Here is a 15,863-nt window from a genome sequence, read left to right on the forward strand (position 1 = left end):
CAAAATACTTTTTTTATTGCCATGGTCACCATCGTCATAGTTACAACAATAATAAATGTACATTACTACAGCGTTCAAGGAATGATCCAGAAATCTTCCAGCCTACGTTCTTGTATCAATATCCGTTCATGTTGATTTTGTTTCCCATGGGATGATGAAGCGGTGGAATTTGAGTATTCGGAAGAATGGGTGGATTGCCTACTCCTTTGAGCATTGTAGAGATCAGAGATATCAACTTCATCCATTGTTCCCTCCTGTGGTGTTGGTGAAAGAGCTGCTTCGTCATCCGTATTTGTTGTTGGAGCTGCCATATCCATCATGGTAGTAACATAGTCGGGTAGCCGTTCAACATCACGTGTGATACTGTTGTAGGTGGGTAATTCATCTGCTGAAGACGCCTGGGGAGGTGTCAACTTCCTGGTGATATGGATGGGTAAGCCAATGCAAACAGGTTGAGGAGTAGCATCATTTGCGAGAGGATGGATAACGAGGCGAATGAAATGACGGATTTCCAGAAAGGGTGAATCGAGTGAATAAGAGAGATTCCCTTTACTGATAATGGTGGCAGGTGAATAGTATTGTGCATTATCCAAGATCCATGAGCATGATGTTGGTAAAATGTCATCGTCTGGCGGTGGCGCAAGGCGTGTTGGAGCATAGGGGATGGATTTGATACGACATGGAGGAGGAGGATGTGCTGTCGAATCGGATTGAGAATGCTTATTGTTGATAGGAAATGAGAATGCAATGTTGGTATCAAGAGGAGGAAAAAGATAAATTGAAGGCTCATTGTGGGATATGAACAAATGTCGTTTTGTCAACCGATCTCCAAATACGATAGGTGTCTCTGCCAAATGGTCCTCTTTGTCATCCTTTCTATATAGTGCTCATTGTTTAATATGGATAAGAGCTCACTTTTTTCTTGAAAAATCAACTTACGTCATGTCATAATGATAAAAATGCTGTTCGACCATATCCACCTCTACCTTGGCTATGCCAGTGATGCTGGATGATGATGATGATATACTAAAAGTACCATCAAAGTCAATCGTATCATTATCAAGGCAAGTCCACTTTGGTACACGAAATTCGTAACGTATGATCGTATCATCATCACCGCGTCGAGAGGCACCACTCATGGTCAACAATGGCACTTGGTAACCAGCTAATGTTGCAATATCATGGGGCAAAAGTGTCTTTTGTAACCAAATCTCCTTCTCCACCCGAATCGGCTTTTTGCATAATTTTGCTCCTGCTGGGACGATCTTTGCAGTGATCATGTAAGTAATATCCAAAAACTTGGATTTGAATGTTGGGCACAGATGACCGGGTATCGTGATCTCAAATCCTGTAGATTGTCGTTGTCGTCGTATTTTGAGCATTGGTTGATTGCATGATGATGATCATCCATTTCTTTTTCTTTTACCTAGTTCGGTAACCCCCGCCGGTAACGTAGCCTCTTCCAATAACGTGCTTTTCGACTTTCGAAGTGTCTTGCGCTCATTCATTCGCTCGGCAAGGAAAGAATGTTCGGATTTCAGAGGATCACGCCAAGCGAGCTCGGTATGGCCGTTGAAACGAACCTCCACCTGATTCAACTTGATTGCTTGTGACATTACGATTCTGAGCTTTCCACGCAACTTTTGGCGACGAGGATACGTGATTGAAGGAAACGATAAGGGCGTTGACGGGAGGTCTGTTTTCTTGGAAGGACGGCCGGCAAAGAACTGGACTGTATCGGGAAAGCTAAGGTCGACGGCTATGATCCCTGAGCCATTCATGGTATACATTTCCCCAACGCTTGAACTCGCAAGTGCTGCTGTAGTCGAGGTGGTGGTGGTGGATGGATACAAAAAAAAGTGATAGGTAAAAGAGAAGAAAAGAAAGATGGGATATACGCGTGTGTATTGACGAGTTAATAGTAATAACAGCAGTGGAGCTATCCGAATGTAGTACCAGTGTCACACCGCTGCAATTCATATACGACTTGATCGAGAGCGAGAGAGAGAGAGAGAGCAACGCACATACACACACTCTCTCTATTCCGCTTTATACTCACCACAATCTTCTTCTCTTCCCCACATACATAACATCATCCTCAAACGTTTACATTTGTACATTCACCACCATTAAAATACAACGCTTTTATTCTTAAAGAGTAATCGATCACTCTTCAACATGATGCTTTGGATATTCTATTATTGGCGATGATACGTACACACCCCACCCATCCACCGAAGAATGCCGCCGTCCTTTTGTGTAACAGCTTTGTGTGATACATGGAGAGTACTCAATACCCGAAACTTGATCCATCTATGCCATGTGCGTCCCATGATTAGAAAAAGTAGCTTATCCATCAAGCTAGAATAAAAAGGGGGAAGTCTACTGTACATCCATGCAACTTACAATCATGAATGAAGCCATGACAAATATAGAATGTCTTAGTGTGATACCCATTCATCCTCATTTTCAACATCTTCTTCATCAGAGTGACGAGTGTATAGCAGTGTATCTATGATAGCAAGGATGAAAGATAAACGCCCATGCATGAGAGAAAGAGGAAGGAGGCGGTGGATGAGGAGAAGGCATCATCGGCAGTGGATTTAAACAATGCTGCAACAACAGGACAACGAAATGCATTTTCCTTTCTTCTCATTGCTCTCTTTTTCGACGGCTGCTGCAGTTCTTCTTCCCCTGCACTTGATCAACAACAATGACCATTTCTCAAGCAACAGCGTCTTCTTCACCAAAGAGACATGGACCCCACTATGACACCAACAGCTCTTTTAAAGATGATCCATTACTACTTGTCGACGACCGGGGGCTGTCATCATCATCATCATTATTATCAATCGCAAAGCAACAACATCACCCATTCCATCATGGGAGTGCTGCTGCTGATAACCAGCCTACAGTGCTTGACACAAAAGATGAAAGTAGTCCACCACCTAGCGTACAGGCTAATGGTATCACCATGGCCAAGCAACAACAACATGACGACAATGAAAATGAACGGCACCAACAGCAAGCGAGTATTCAAGATAAAGGTAGTAGTAGAGTACACCCCTGTACCTGCAGGAGAAGAAAAAACTCACCAACAAGCTCAAGTAGATAATAGCATCGTTTTGCCAGCAAGTCGACATGCTACTGACACGACAATGACAGCCCCGTATAATACTCAGATTAACCCATCTCCTTGTTCGCCTCAATTGACGACGACGACGACATGGAAAAATACAGCACTTTTACAGGAGGATGATGACGAGGATGAGGAAGAACAAGAAGCAACGCGTTTGGTGTCCCCGATACAAAAAACGACCCGTGATGTGTTTACGGAAGCACAAAAAGTAGCCTTTGTGGGTCTATGTGCTGTTACAAGTCTCGAAATCGTTCATAGTTTCCATGGCAACGAATACGCATACGCACGTATGAGTGCGGACAACTGGCAAAGAAAGCTTATGCGTGATATTTACAAGCACATGGATGTTTCTTCCACAGGTATGTATATCCAAACATGGCTGCAAGGCCACTGATTTATTTACAAACAATGGCGTAATATAGAGATCGGCATGATTGAGGATCTTTTCAAACATGGTATCCAAGCGGCTGATTTGGTACTCCAATTCATGGCTCAAGGTGAAACCACCACGGTCCAAGTCCACCAACTTGATGATGATGATGACGATTCCACTTTTACCAATGATGATGGCAGCAGCAGCAGCAGCACTACATCCTTATCCTTTTTCACACCACCCCTTTCACCATCCACGTCTTCATCAGCAGCAGCAACAACAACAACACCCTCGATGGATGATGATGATGATCCTACAACGACCCCAACAACACATGACACAGTAGAACTTGACCTACGATGGACCGTCATGTGTAGCTTGTTGCTCTTGTTTCTCAATGCTGAAAACTTTGATGCACGTACACGCGTCTTTTTATCACGCACAGCATCCTATTTACAATTGGATTGGCGTGAGACATTGATGATGGAACAATGGATCTCGGATCAATTTATTGGACAACAGCAACAATGTTGTGAGGATGATGATGATGATGATAAACCTGTAACCATGACAACAACAACAACAGCCAATGACTTTTTCGCTCTCCCTGTGGCCAATGTTAAGGAAAAGCGATACCGTAATCGTGAACGTAGAATGCATCGATATGCCATGATTGGTCTTGCTACAGTGGGTGGTGGCTTGATCCTTGGTGTAAGTGCTGGTTTAATGTCACCCTTGATTGCTGGTGGCATCGGCACACTTTTATCCACAGTCGGCGTTTCTGGTGCTGGTAGCTTTTTCGGTAGCACCGCAGGTATTGCCATGATTACGGGTAGCATGACAAGCATTGGAGGTGGTAAGTCTTTATTGGTGGAGGGCTATTATAGTTATCATTCGCTAATATGGATGCTTGGTGATGATCTACTCTATGTATTGAAAAGGTCTTGGAGGTAAAAAGTGATACCGCATTTGTACATAACACCGTGCTTACTTCATAGGGTTGCGTATGTAGCAAAGAGCATGAAAAGAAGAATGAAGACAATCAACACCTTTGAATTTCAGCCTGTGGCCACTAATGGTCATCCAAGTTGCATTATTACTGTATCGGGGTAAGTAAAGTAGACATCAATGATGCCCTGCTGCTGCTATTGATGCCTGTAAACAACATGTTGTAGATGGCTGCCAAAAAAGTGTGATAGGAATTCAGCAGCCGCTTTACCATTTAGTACGCTTGATCCACTTTTGGGAGATCATTATGCACTTCATTGGGAACCAGAGATGCTACAAGATTTGGGGAGTGCCTTCAAAATATTTGCAACGGAGGTAGTGGCGTTCTCGATTCAGCAAGCATTGACGCACACCATTATGGGTGCCCTTTTGGCAGGATTGGCATGGCCACTCGCTCTAACCAAGCTTGGCTATCTTGTGGATAATCCATGGCATAATGGATTGGATCGTGCACGATTGGCAGGTTTGATTCTTGCCGATTCTCTCATGAACCGCAACTTGGGTGCTAGGCCAGTGACCTTGGTGGGATATTCACTTGGTGCACGTGTGATCTTTTACTGCCTCTTGGAATTGGCTCGGGTCAATGCGCACGGTCTTGTAGATAATGTTGCATTGTTTGGTACCCCTGTTAGTGCATCCCAATCACAATGGGAAGCATGCATCTCGGTGGTGGCAGGGCGCTTTGTCAATGGCTACTCAAAAAATGACTGGTTACTTGGATTTTTGTTTCGTGCATCTACCGCTGGTCTTAACAATGTTGCCGGTCTACGTCCCTTGAAATCAACAGCTGCTGCACAAAAAGACAAGGAACGTGTCTTGAATATCGATTGCACTGATATCCTCAAAGGTCATTTGAGTTATCGTACTTGCATGCCCAAACTTCTTAAACGTGCAGGATTTCTCGTCACCTCTGAAGAATTACCGGATCGCGTCAAGGCGTCGGAAGAAGAAGAGAATAATAGCGATCATGTTGTGTTGGATCTTTCAGGTGCTAAGGTTTGTATATGCATAGTACGAAACTTCACGTCACTTACTTTGCATGTACCATATACAGGAATTGGAACATTTCAAACCATCCACCAAAACCAATCGACATTCATTTGTGTCATCCTTATCATCTGGCAGGGCTTCCATACAATATCCCCCGCCAAAAACACAATGCACTCCACACCCACTATCTCTACAAAAGCGTCCCAATAGCATCATCGCATCAACAACACCTTCATTGTCTTTTGGACAAAGCTCTCCATCATTGGATGATGTCGATCCAACAACGCCTGCATTCGATGCTGATACCATCTTGGCCGATATCATGGCAGAAGCAGCATTAGCTTCTAAATCCCCAGGAAAATATAGTTCGCTTTCAATGGGACGTGCATCGATTTCATTGGAATCATCATCAACAACGCAAGACAACAATGACGATGACTACCACAGACGTCATTCATGGCCCGTTTCACTCAATAATACTAACTCGGTGGTGCTATCACCACGATCTAAATGATCATGGTGCTTTTTGAATTGTAACCATGCTTCTCAAGAACACAAAAGTAATCATCCACAAAAGCAGTATTATATTATAGTATAGTAATAAAGATTCTCCCTAATGCTCCTACTAATCCTCATGGTATGCTCTTTGACGTATTGTATGCAACATGGTAATCGAAATGATTTATTTGAGTAAACAAGTATGTATGCTTAGTTCTGGTTATTGTTGTTATTGTTGCCGCCCTCGTTGTTTCCACCCATAAATTGGCGTGCGCTGATAAGGAACGAGGATGTCAGTATTGCTGCTGTCAACAAGGTGATCAAAGATACTCACAGGTTCATCATTTCAGGATTTTGCATCATTTCGGCAAGGTTGGGACCACCGCCACCAGAGCCACCGTTGTTACCCATCATTTGTTGAGCCCTAGTGTTCATCGTATTACTACCTCTATCCTTTTCCTCGCTGTTGACTTTTGTAACTTACATTCTTGCGACATTGGGGTTGTTCATGAGTTGATCCAAAGCACCAGATTGCATCATTTGTTGAGCCATGTTCATCAAAGCAGGGTTATTCAACAAGGAACCAAGATCGGGCATACCACCAGCGCCTGCACCAGCGCCTGCATCTGAACCACCACCAACAGATCGATCCACACTTCCAATCTTTGCCTTGGCAGTAGCGAGAGATTGCTTGATGGTGGCATTCTCGGGATCCAATTGAAGGCCCTTTTCATAGGCATCGACAGCTTCTTGATATTTTTGTTGACAGAACAAAGCATGGCTATCCCATAGAAATGTAAGATAATACCCCTCTTTGTTTCCCAGTGATGATCTCCACTACTACGATTAGTACTTACCCAAGACGGCTGTAACCCTTGCTATACTTGGGATCCACTTCAAGAGCCTTGGTGGCATCCTCCACGGCCTTTTCGTAATCGCCTTGTTGGCTATATGCAGCAGCACTATAGAAGTAAAAACCGAGCGTTGAGCGGATCACATTCACTACCTCTGAATTAACCCATGAGAGCATTTACCGGTTGCCATAGTACACTGCTTGATTGGGGTTCAACTTGATGGCTTCGGAATAGAGCTTGATAGCTTCAGGATAGTTGCGCTCTGACACTTTGCGGTTACCAGCACCCTTGAGCTCCTCAGCCTTTTGCTTATCCTCATCCGACACAGCCTATACAATTGGGTCAAGACATGTTGAATGATAAAGATAAATTTTAGATGCGCCTTACGGATGCTAAGAAAGAAAGAAAAAGGAACGTCAATCCAATGACATGGGCATATCATTCATGCATACAAACGTACCAGATGGAGCAGATGTTGAAGATGATGAGGCAGCAGCAGTATCAGTTGGCTTTTAATGTACACGCGTGTGTGTTAGTATCAACATGGTCGTCATCTTTATCCATATGCCCACCCCCATGAACAGCTGTACCTGAGCAGGACCACGCGACTTGGCCTTGGTCTTCAAGTAGATTTCAAAGATATTCAATAGGTTGGCAGGCTTTGTGCTGTATGCTTCTTGCTGAGCAGGATCGCTGGGATCGACACTGAAAGCTTCACCAATGCATTGCATGGCCACTGTACATCTTGTTCAGTGTCTCGCTTTTCTTGTGGGGGGGTCATTTATCAAAAGGAGTATGTATACTGCACCTTCAATGCCTTCAACGTCGTCTTGACCAATAGTGCCATCGTCACAGGATTTCTTGAGGAATTCGAGGATTGAATAAACGAGAGCTTTCTTATTCTCAGTAGCCATTGTGTAAAATAAGATAAAGAAGGTGCGAGAAACGGCGAGCGTGCGTGATTCGAGTCCCTCCTCCTCTTCTACCCAACCCAAATGAACCCCCGCTGGCAGTGTTGTCTTTATCATCCATTCCCCCATCCCCTTCAACTTGTACTTGATGGCGTCAGTGATCGTCATATTGGGAAGCGTGTTTACGATGAGATTGATCGAACGCATGGCTATCGTGTAACTTTGTACAATAATGATTCAATAAAGATACATCCTTTTCTATTCAATTTTGAACGAGCTATCATTATAAAACTTTGCCATATGTAGTCATGAAATAGAAACGTCTTTGTCAAAGATAACGCATCTTGTTTATTTGTAAATCGATGGTGGTAACGCAGCGACATGCATCGTTATGGGCGTGTGAGTATCTATATGCATATGCACATGTATCCTGGTCGACGAGAGTGTGTGTGGTTCGCCACCACCATGAAGGTTGGCGGATCAAATCACATGATTGGCTGTTCTCTTTTGTACACCTTCCCTCAATTTTGGCAGAAGATTTATCTGTTCTCTTGTCTCCGCTTGACACAGTGTCAACATTGGTACATGGTCGAAGAATGCAGCGTGTTGCCAGCGATCTCGGGTTACCGATCGTCTCGGCGACTCACTGTCAAGGAATGTGAACCCCAGGTAAGGCATGGGAGCCATCGAGTGACCCTTGACGGCAATGTCAACCAATCGCATACCTTTTTTCTATCCATGGCACTTGACTGATCTATGTCATAGGCACGCAATATCCTTAACAATATACCAGAGTTGCTGTGGACACCTTCAGGAGATGAAAAGAGTGAATGGGAAGAGGTATGGGATACTACGTTGATGATGATGATGATGATGCCTTCCATGTGTCACTAATCAACTTGCCCTTCTATAAGCCCGTCGAAGTAGCAGACGATGATGAAATGGCGAATGCTGAAACAAAGTCATGGAAACGTGTACGTATTCTGGCAGATAGGACAAGGGTGGACTTTTTGCTCACGATTTGGATGTTTAGTTATGGAAGACGCTCCGTAGCGAACATTCAGCATGTTTATTTCCAGAGATCCAAAAGCTTGTTTCATCAGAAATCAGTCGCAAGAAGAAGCTTGAGCGATACGACCCATTCAAAGGCAACATGGTGGCAGTATCGAGGATGCCTCTGAAAAGGAAGGTGACCCAAGATGACAATGTATTGACAGTCATTGGCTTTGCTGCTGGTGAGAACGCGTCAAAACTATGTAAGTATCCTTATCATTCGGATTCAAAGGGGAAGGTTGATTAACCCAATGATTAGGCACGTTCTTTGTCGACACGCAAAAGGATATCAAATCGCATGCAAGAGGGGATACTGGTGGTCTTCCTGTTGGCCCTGTGATAGCGAGCTGCACTTTGAATCTTCGATACCCGATTCGGCAAATTTGTATCATGCATGGACACACCAAAGATCGTGCACCTGACGCTGCGGCAAAGTATCCATTGATTATGGGTGTGCGTACTCATTGCAGCACCGTTCTCGTACATGTGCAAATATATCACAACAACAACAAAGAGCAACACGCTGAACAGCCCACAGCCTACCACATCATCATGGAGACGCTTCACGAACATGTACCAGCCAATTATGGAACGCTCGAGTTCTCACCGGGATTACCAACAGCCATGTGTCTCAGCCCTTTCAACGAGTCCGAATACGCAATGATAACAGAGAATGGTTATTTATCAATATTTGATGTTCGAAAGTCAAAGGAGTATGTATATATAGGGTGTTCTTGTATTGGGTATTAGAGGCTCATTTACATCATCGTAGTGATAACGACAGGTCCTTGGTTGCAGCATATCACTTGACTGAAAACACCGACTCGACATGGCGTTCGATATCGTTTGTCAATGATTCCAGAAAATTGCTGGTGGCTTCATCACAAAATGTGCATCTGGTCAATCTAAAGGTAACATGAGCAATGTTGGGATAAAGACATTGGGTCTAACACAAGTGGTTATTTAGATGGTACAAAGCCATGTCTTGTATAAAACGCCAATCGATGATCGCATCTACACCATGTCAGTGCCTTGGGGTCGCAATGAGTACCTGTATTGGATATCGACTTCTCGAGACATTCTCTTACTTGACATCCGGGAGCCAATGATACCGATCACGTGTCAGCCGCATTATATGGAATACTCGCCTCCAATCTATTCGCAATTAGTTGCTGGGACTACGCATGGTGAGTTTGATTGCTTGTGGGAGGATAAAATACATGATGGATGGCTAACCAGCTATGTGAGAGCAGACTTCCTCTTTTTGTGGTCGAGCCTGTATGATCATGTTATATGTGCCAAATACCAACGAAGTCATAACACATTAACAAAGTATGTTGCAAAACACAATCCCTGCTATACACGTATGCTGATACATTTATTTTATACTAGTGAGGACCTGAGCTCTCCCACCTTGTCGAGTTTATTTGAGGTGATACAATCAATTCCGATCGAGGAGGTACATTCTTTCTACCAAGGCGAAGTGAATGTCATCCCAACCACTGGGTTTTATGCCGTTTTTTCCTCATCTTCCACCATTGATGATGATACTGGAGAATCAAGGGATGTTGATACGTTCATCTACTTTCGACTCTTGCAAGATGGAAGTATTCGGACCCTGGTTTTTTCTGAACAACAAGGCGAATGGACTAAATATCAAAAAGTTGGATGGAAATTGGACAATGATGCATTGCCTGCAGATGTACGGCATACGAACAGGCTGATCTCTATCAAATCCACTGGTGACTTGGCTGGTGGTCTCCTCAATGGTATGATCATGCATTTTTAAATATGTATATGGAGATCACTAACATATACTTTTTTCCATATCCTTATAGAAGTCGTGGATGGTATCCGATCCAACAAGCAGCTAGCATCAAGTATCCCATCCCTACGTACCCAATTGGAGAAGAATGCGTCTTCAACTATACCCCTTACATTGTACGTTAAGATGGCTCATTGTCGATTGCTTCTTTGGCACTAACATTGGTCTTTCTAGTAATGAACTGCTTAATGAAGAAGGATTGGATGCAAGCGTTTGTGAACTACTTGACGAGATGTCTTTGGAAGAGAAGCGTATTGAATGCACGAATCGTCACATACGGCAAAGCACGGTGCCATCGATAGGTGCTGAATCAGGTATGAAAACAATCCACATGATGAAGATTCATTTTCTAACAGAGAGGGCATTCATTAGAAATGACAAGCGTTGGAAGAGTGATCAAATCATCGCTGTTGACCTATTTCCCTGAACCTGATTTTGCATCTGAAACGTCTTTACGCTATATCCAACCTGCCAACGACACGTTCAAGTTAACACCAACAACCAAGTACATGGCGACTGAATGGCAACCGGGATTACCAGCCGATGCACCTATCGTATTTGACTCTCAAGCAACCGAATACAATCCAAGAACCGCCAAATTTTTGCCTTTCCACTACAAAGAACCTGAAAAGAACATACCACCATCACGAAGGAAACGACTTTCTTTCAGCACACCTGATGATGATTCAAGCCAACCACCATACAAAAAGCATCATATCCCTTCGCAACCACAAGACACTTTTTCATCTGACACTATCGCATCACCCGTTAAAGCCATTGCCAGTCAACCTATTCCTGGAGCCTTTGCTAATCGGCAACCCATCAAAAAGAAAAAGAAAGCACGGGCAAAGGGTTTCAAATAGCATTGTATTATTAGCATTGTCATTTTCGACTTTTATTCGTAAATATTGTACATTTTCATATGCATGGGAATTGTGGATGGATGAATGGATGAATGGGTTGGGTGTGTGTTTACAGATAGGTGTGTGTTTGTGTATTGATGCCTCGAAGATAAGTCCAACCTAAGGACATGGCGATGCGAAAATTTGATGTTGCTATGCCTTGTTTCACCAATGCCTTGATGAAGTCGTAATCATTGTTGTAAAAAGGTGCAAGTTCAGCGAGTCGTTCGTAATGATGCTTTTGGTAAAATCCTGGTCGAGAAAGACAGAGCACTGTGCCTGGTCCCTTATAAGTGCCGTGGACATCCTTATGATCAAAGCCGATGGTAACATGGAAGAAAGCAGGTCCTAATCCAAGCCGATCTCGTATACGATGACCAAATGGCCAATGCAAGACGTGGTAATATGCCTTTGTATCATTGTGTTCAGCATAAGCCAATCCTAGATCTTCAGGTGGGTCCCATAAGTTGGCATCGCCAAATTCCCGCAAAATATGATCCACAAGTGCACGGACGAGATGATACTTTTTCTTCTTGTTGTATTCGATGCCTATGGCTTCCAACGCGCGTGGTAACTCTGTTGGATTGATAATAGTAACGTGGTGCCAGGGATGCCCATCGCGCTCGATACGGTTCTGGACATAATGAGGTGGTATAACATCCATAGGCTGCTCCTGATGCGTGATCGCTTCAATCGCTGTTCCTTCTAATGACACATAGGCATATCCCGCTTTCAAGGCCAAAGGTGCATCCGTCATTGAATGGTCCTTACGCGATCCCGATTGCTGCTTGTGGTCGGTTGTTTCCTTTGCTGCAGCTCGTTTCCTTTTGCCCATGACGGTGTGTGTGAACGCAGGAAAAAAGAGGAGATAATGTTTATATACTGCGGCCGTTGTATCACGGGACCTTTATCCACCTACTTTCAGTCAACATGTGTCATCATGGTCGTTATGATTCCCAATCCATCCATATGTTCTTTTTCATTCTTCCCTTGCCAATTGTTATGGACATAATAAAGCTGGACCTTGTGTTTGATTGGATATGAGCAGACCACTTGATATTTGTTGCATGCTATCTACCACAGCACTAATCACAAAAAGTGGGAGGCGAGTTATACTCTTAAATGCAGCCTTTGTTCAAGAACAATGAATCAATCAGACACTTTCTCTTTCTCTCTTTTCCCTTTATCACAGCGTTCACAAGTGGGTATACTTCTACGATCCTGCATAAACCTTTCTACAATACAATGCATCAAGTACCTATACACTTTAAAGTCCAACTCAGGGAAAAGGACGTCTTCTTGCACTATTGAATCGTATAACTGGTTGGCCAATGCAAACCAGTATCCGCTAAAGTAACCCTGCAATCCAACGCCATTCTCAAGATTTAGGCTGGACATGAATGATAGTACAATACATCACATACTCTAATGGGAGTTACATGTGAATGGATGGATGTGAGGTGGCGCCTGATGCGTTGTGGGATTATAGGCATAGCATGCGTTGGATGATGACGATTGTATGGTTGACAGGTTGTACAAAGAGCAATGGTAGTGGTTGCCATGGGATAGCGTGTTAGGTACAATAATTGGATCCATCAAGGACAATGGATACAAAAGAACGAGACCCTTTTTCCACGCATTGTGTTTATCCAATTCCTTCCATCCCATCTTCCCAAAATCATATCATATGCATCTCCATAGGCGTTTGTTCGTCATAATGCAAAATAAACCAGTTTTTTAATGGCGGAAGACTGTGAGCGTGACCATCAGGCTTTTGAAGTGGTGTTTGAAATTTAGGGACCCGTGAGCAGTACTGCTCAACTGCGCTACGATACAACTCCGCAAAAAGCCACCATCAAAAAGTTATAAAAGGAGGGCAAACTTGGGTAACTCGTTTTTTCTTTAGGACCGTACTCTACAGGATCTGTATGCAGTACATAACCAGTCTACGTTTTATAAACTAGACACAGTTTCCGAGTCAGACGATGACCTGTGATAGCCCTTTCTAAGAGTGAAGTGTGCTTGTGGATGTTTGCCCGTTTGGGCCGCCATGAGCAGTTGATGATCTCGCCCGTTTCCTTTTTCCATGGACGTGGCAAGGAAGAGGCTATGGTCTGATGGCTTAACCCCCCAATTCAAAAAGAAAATGATAATTGTAAATGGTGTTGGTGTAAAAGCTTTCATTGTGCTGATGTATGAAAAAATTTTGCACCTTGTTGGGAAGCACGCACAATGAACGCTGACCCTCTTTAAAAAAACATCCATACACTTTTGTACTTGAAATGCTTATGGGTGGAAATTTTTCACCAAACCAAACCAACAGTGAAGACTGACCTAAACCACCATCCGCTGGTTGCCATGCAACGAGAAAGACATCCATCCGCAAGCACTATTGGCTTATAAACATTCCATCACTGCTGCCAACGTTTCCTTCTATCTTGGTAGGCCTATTTGCATAATCAACGCTAGATGCGGGAGAACGTAACACTTGACGACGCTATATTTATTCGTCTCAAACGTGCATGAACATTTAAGATGATATCACACTTCTATCTATACACCAACTAGTTTACAAGAACGGACCAAGGGTGCTCAACCTCACCATATTGGATATCCATAATGGCCTTGTTAATGCGCTTGGTGATAGGACCAGCCTGGGATGTCGAGTCGTTGGGATCCAAGGGAATATTGAGCTCCTAGAATACACAACAACGTTAGATAATGGTTATGCAAACTATCCATTTCACACATTACCTCGCCCTGGTATTCAATCATCTTGACGGGGCTCACAATACAAGCAGTGCCTGCACCAAAGACTTCCTTAACACGGTTCTCCTTGACAGCATCACGAAGCTCAGGCATAGTCAACTTGCGTTCTGAGACCTTGAATTCTCCCCATTCACGAGCAAGGCTCAAGATAGAATCACGGGTGACACCAGGAAGAATGGCACCATCCAAAGGAGGAGTAACCAATTCAGTCTCACCTTGAGCATTCTTCCACAAGATAAACAAGTTCATGGCACCCACTTCGGTCAACTGGTGATCATCTATGTTTGGCCATTGAATACATATACATCACGTGCTCCTCTCTTTTTGTAGTAACTTACCACCAAAGAGCCACAAGTTTTGTTGGAAACCCTTCTTGGCTGCAAGAAGTTGAGGCAAAAGACCTATAAAAGATTGCGTGATTAAGGATGTGATTCATGTATGTACATCACACACACACTTACCAACAGCATAGTTGCCACCAATCTTGGAATCACCGGTACCACGTGGCCAAGCACGTACGTATTCAGTGGTAGCCTTGAGAGAAACAGCGGCAAAGCCAGTCTTGTAGTAAGGACCCACAGGGGAACCAATGACGAAAAGTAAAGCCTTGTTGGGAGCTGTGACACCAAGAGTAGGCTGGGTGCCGATCATTGTGGGACGCAAGTACAAAGAATAACCACGCTCATTGGGAATCCAGCGTTGATCAAGCTTGAGATATTCGCTGATCACTTTGAGAAACTCTTCGCCTTCAAAGTTCTAAGTTTTCCCACGCGTCAAAAATGACATCCATTTGTACCATCCCAATCCTTGGTTCATTCAAACTTACAGGAAGAGCAATACGATGAGCTGAACGGTTCATACGTGCCATGTTCATATCAGGTCGGAAGAGACGAATCTTGCCATCCTTGTCCTTGTAAGCCTTCATGCCTTCAAAGCACTAAGTTGTTACACGTATGAGTAAAAATGATTACCCGGCAAAAAACCAAAGAAAACCCACTTACCTCAGCAGCATAATGGAAAACAGTGGCAGAAGGATCCAAGCAAAGCTTGCCATGAGGAACAATCTCTGGTGCATCCCATCCCTTATCAGCATTCCACTCAATAGTAACCCTAAAGATGTCAAGTCAAATGTTGAGTCATTGATACAAAGGAAAATACATGAAGCCATATCAATTACATGTGGTCGGTGAATGTTTGGCCAAACACAAGGTCCTGGTTAGGCACCAAAGGCTTCAAGGTATCGGCCTTGTTGATCTTGAGAGCGCTTGCCTGTATACGTTGAATGGGGGATCATAAATGAGTCACTCCCGCAGTCGACAGGAATGCAATTGAATGAGCATTACCTGAAGACCAGCAGCGGTACTGTTCCAGCGTTTCAAAGGTTGAGTGAACTTGGTAGCAAGCCATTGCTGGCGTAACATGCGCGTGGCGGACATGGTCAAGTTGTGTGTGTATGTGGGTGGGTGTTAAAGAGAGCAATTGAAAGACCTGCAGCTGCACAAACGACATCTCATTAAAAGCGGAGATTGTTTGTCATCATG

The 15,863-nt window shown here is 43.8% G+C and overlaps 6 protein-coding genes across 6 annotated transcripts; 2 read left to right on the forward strand and 4 right to left on the reverse strand.

The window, feature by feature from the left end:
- Nucleotides 1–74: 74 nt before the first annotated feature.
- O0I10_006466 (uncharacterized protein) lies at nucleotides 75–1,781 on the reverse strand (the record flags this gene model as incomplete). Its single annotated transcript, XM_058486494.1, has 3 exons — nucleotides 75–876; nucleotides 940–1,348; nucleotides 1,427–1,781. The coding sequence occupies 3 exons, from the start codon at nucleotides 1,779–1,781 to the stop codon at nucleotides 75–77; spliced, it is 1,566 nt and encodes a 521-aa protein (XP_058342851.1).
- A 932-nt stretch (nucleotides 1,782–2,713) lies between these two features.
- On the forward strand, nucleotides 2,714–6,024 carry O0I10_006467 (uncharacterized protein; the record flags this gene model as incomplete). The annotated part of the gene is made up of 6 exons (XM_058486495.1): nucleotides 2,714–3,047; nucleotides 3,112–3,498; nucleotides 3,562–4,368; nucleotides 4,525–4,621; nucleotides 4,688–5,516; nucleotides 5,575–6,024. 6 exons carry the CDS (start codon nucleotides 2,714–2,716, stop codon nucleotides 6,022–6,024), a joined length of 2,904 nt encoding a protein of 967 aa, XP_058342852.1.
- A 194-nt stretch (nucleotides 6,025–6,218) lies between these two features.
- O0I10_006468 (uncharacterized protein) lies at nucleotides 6,219–7,776 on the reverse strand (the record flags this gene model as incomplete). The annotated part of the gene is made up of 9 exons (XM_058486496.1): nucleotides 6,219–6,282; nucleotides 6,343–6,432; nucleotides 6,493–6,789; nucleotides 6,866–6,970; nucleotides 7,043–7,191; nucleotides 7,250–7,254; nucleotides 7,323–7,371; nucleotides 7,453–7,598; nucleotides 7,671–7,776. 9 exons carry the CDS (start codon nucleotides 7,774–7,776, stop codon nucleotides 6,219–6,221), a joined length of 1,011 nt encoding a protein of 336 aa, XP_058342853.1.
- Nucleotides 7,777–8,358: 582 nt separating this feature from the next.
- O0I10_006469 (uncharacterized protein) lies at nucleotides 8,359–11,514 on the forward strand (the record flags this gene model as incomplete). Its single annotated transcript, XM_058486497.1, has 12 exons — nucleotides 8,359–8,442; nucleotides 8,539–8,613; nucleotides 8,688–8,747; nucleotides 8,807–9,029; nucleotides 9,086–9,539; nucleotides 9,599–9,737; nucleotides 9,794–10,013; nucleotides 10,080–10,158; nucleotides 10,219–10,595; nucleotides 10,665–10,767; nucleotides 10,826–10,965; nucleotides 11,024–11,514. 12 exons carry the CDS (start codon nucleotides 8,359–8,361, stop codon nucleotides 11,512–11,514), a joined length of 2,445 nt encoding a protein of 814 aa, XP_058342854.1.
- A 109-nt stretch (nucleotides 11,515–11,623) lies between these two features.
- On the reverse strand, nucleotides 11,624–12,388 carry O0I10_006470 (uncharacterized protein; the record flags this gene model as incomplete). Its single annotated transcript, XM_058486498.1, has 1 exon — nucleotides 11,624–12,388. One exon carries the CDS (start codon nucleotides 12,386–12,388, stop codon nucleotides 11,624–11,626), a length of 765 nt encoding a protein of 254 aa, XP_058342855.1.
- Nucleotides 12,389–14,117: 1,729 nt separating this feature from the next.
- Nucleotides 14,118–15,758, reverse strand: O0I10_006471 (branched-chain amino acid aminotransferase; the record flags this gene model as incomplete). The annotated part of the gene is made up of 8 exons (XM_058486499.1): nucleotides 14,118–14,249; nucleotides 14,308–14,600; nucleotides 14,661–14,723; nucleotides 14,784–15,078; nucleotides 15,149–15,259; nucleotides 15,324–15,432; nucleotides 15,500–15,591; nucleotides 15,666–15,758. The coding sequence occupies 8 exons, from the start codon at nucleotides 15,756–15,758 to the stop codon at nucleotides 14,118–14,120; spliced, it is 1,188 nt and encodes a 395-aa protein (XP_058342856.1).
- Between the last annotated feature and the right edge of the window lie 105 nt (nucleotides 15,759–15,863).

This window comes from Lichtheimia ornata, assembly GCF_029851405.1.
Source record: "Lichtheimia ornata isolate CBS 291.66 chromosome Unknown scaffold00028, whole genome shotgun sequence".
NCBI classification, from domain to species: Eukaryota; Fungi; Mucoromycota; class Mucoromycetes; order Mucorales; family Lichtheimiaceae; genus Lichtheimia; species Lichtheimia ornata.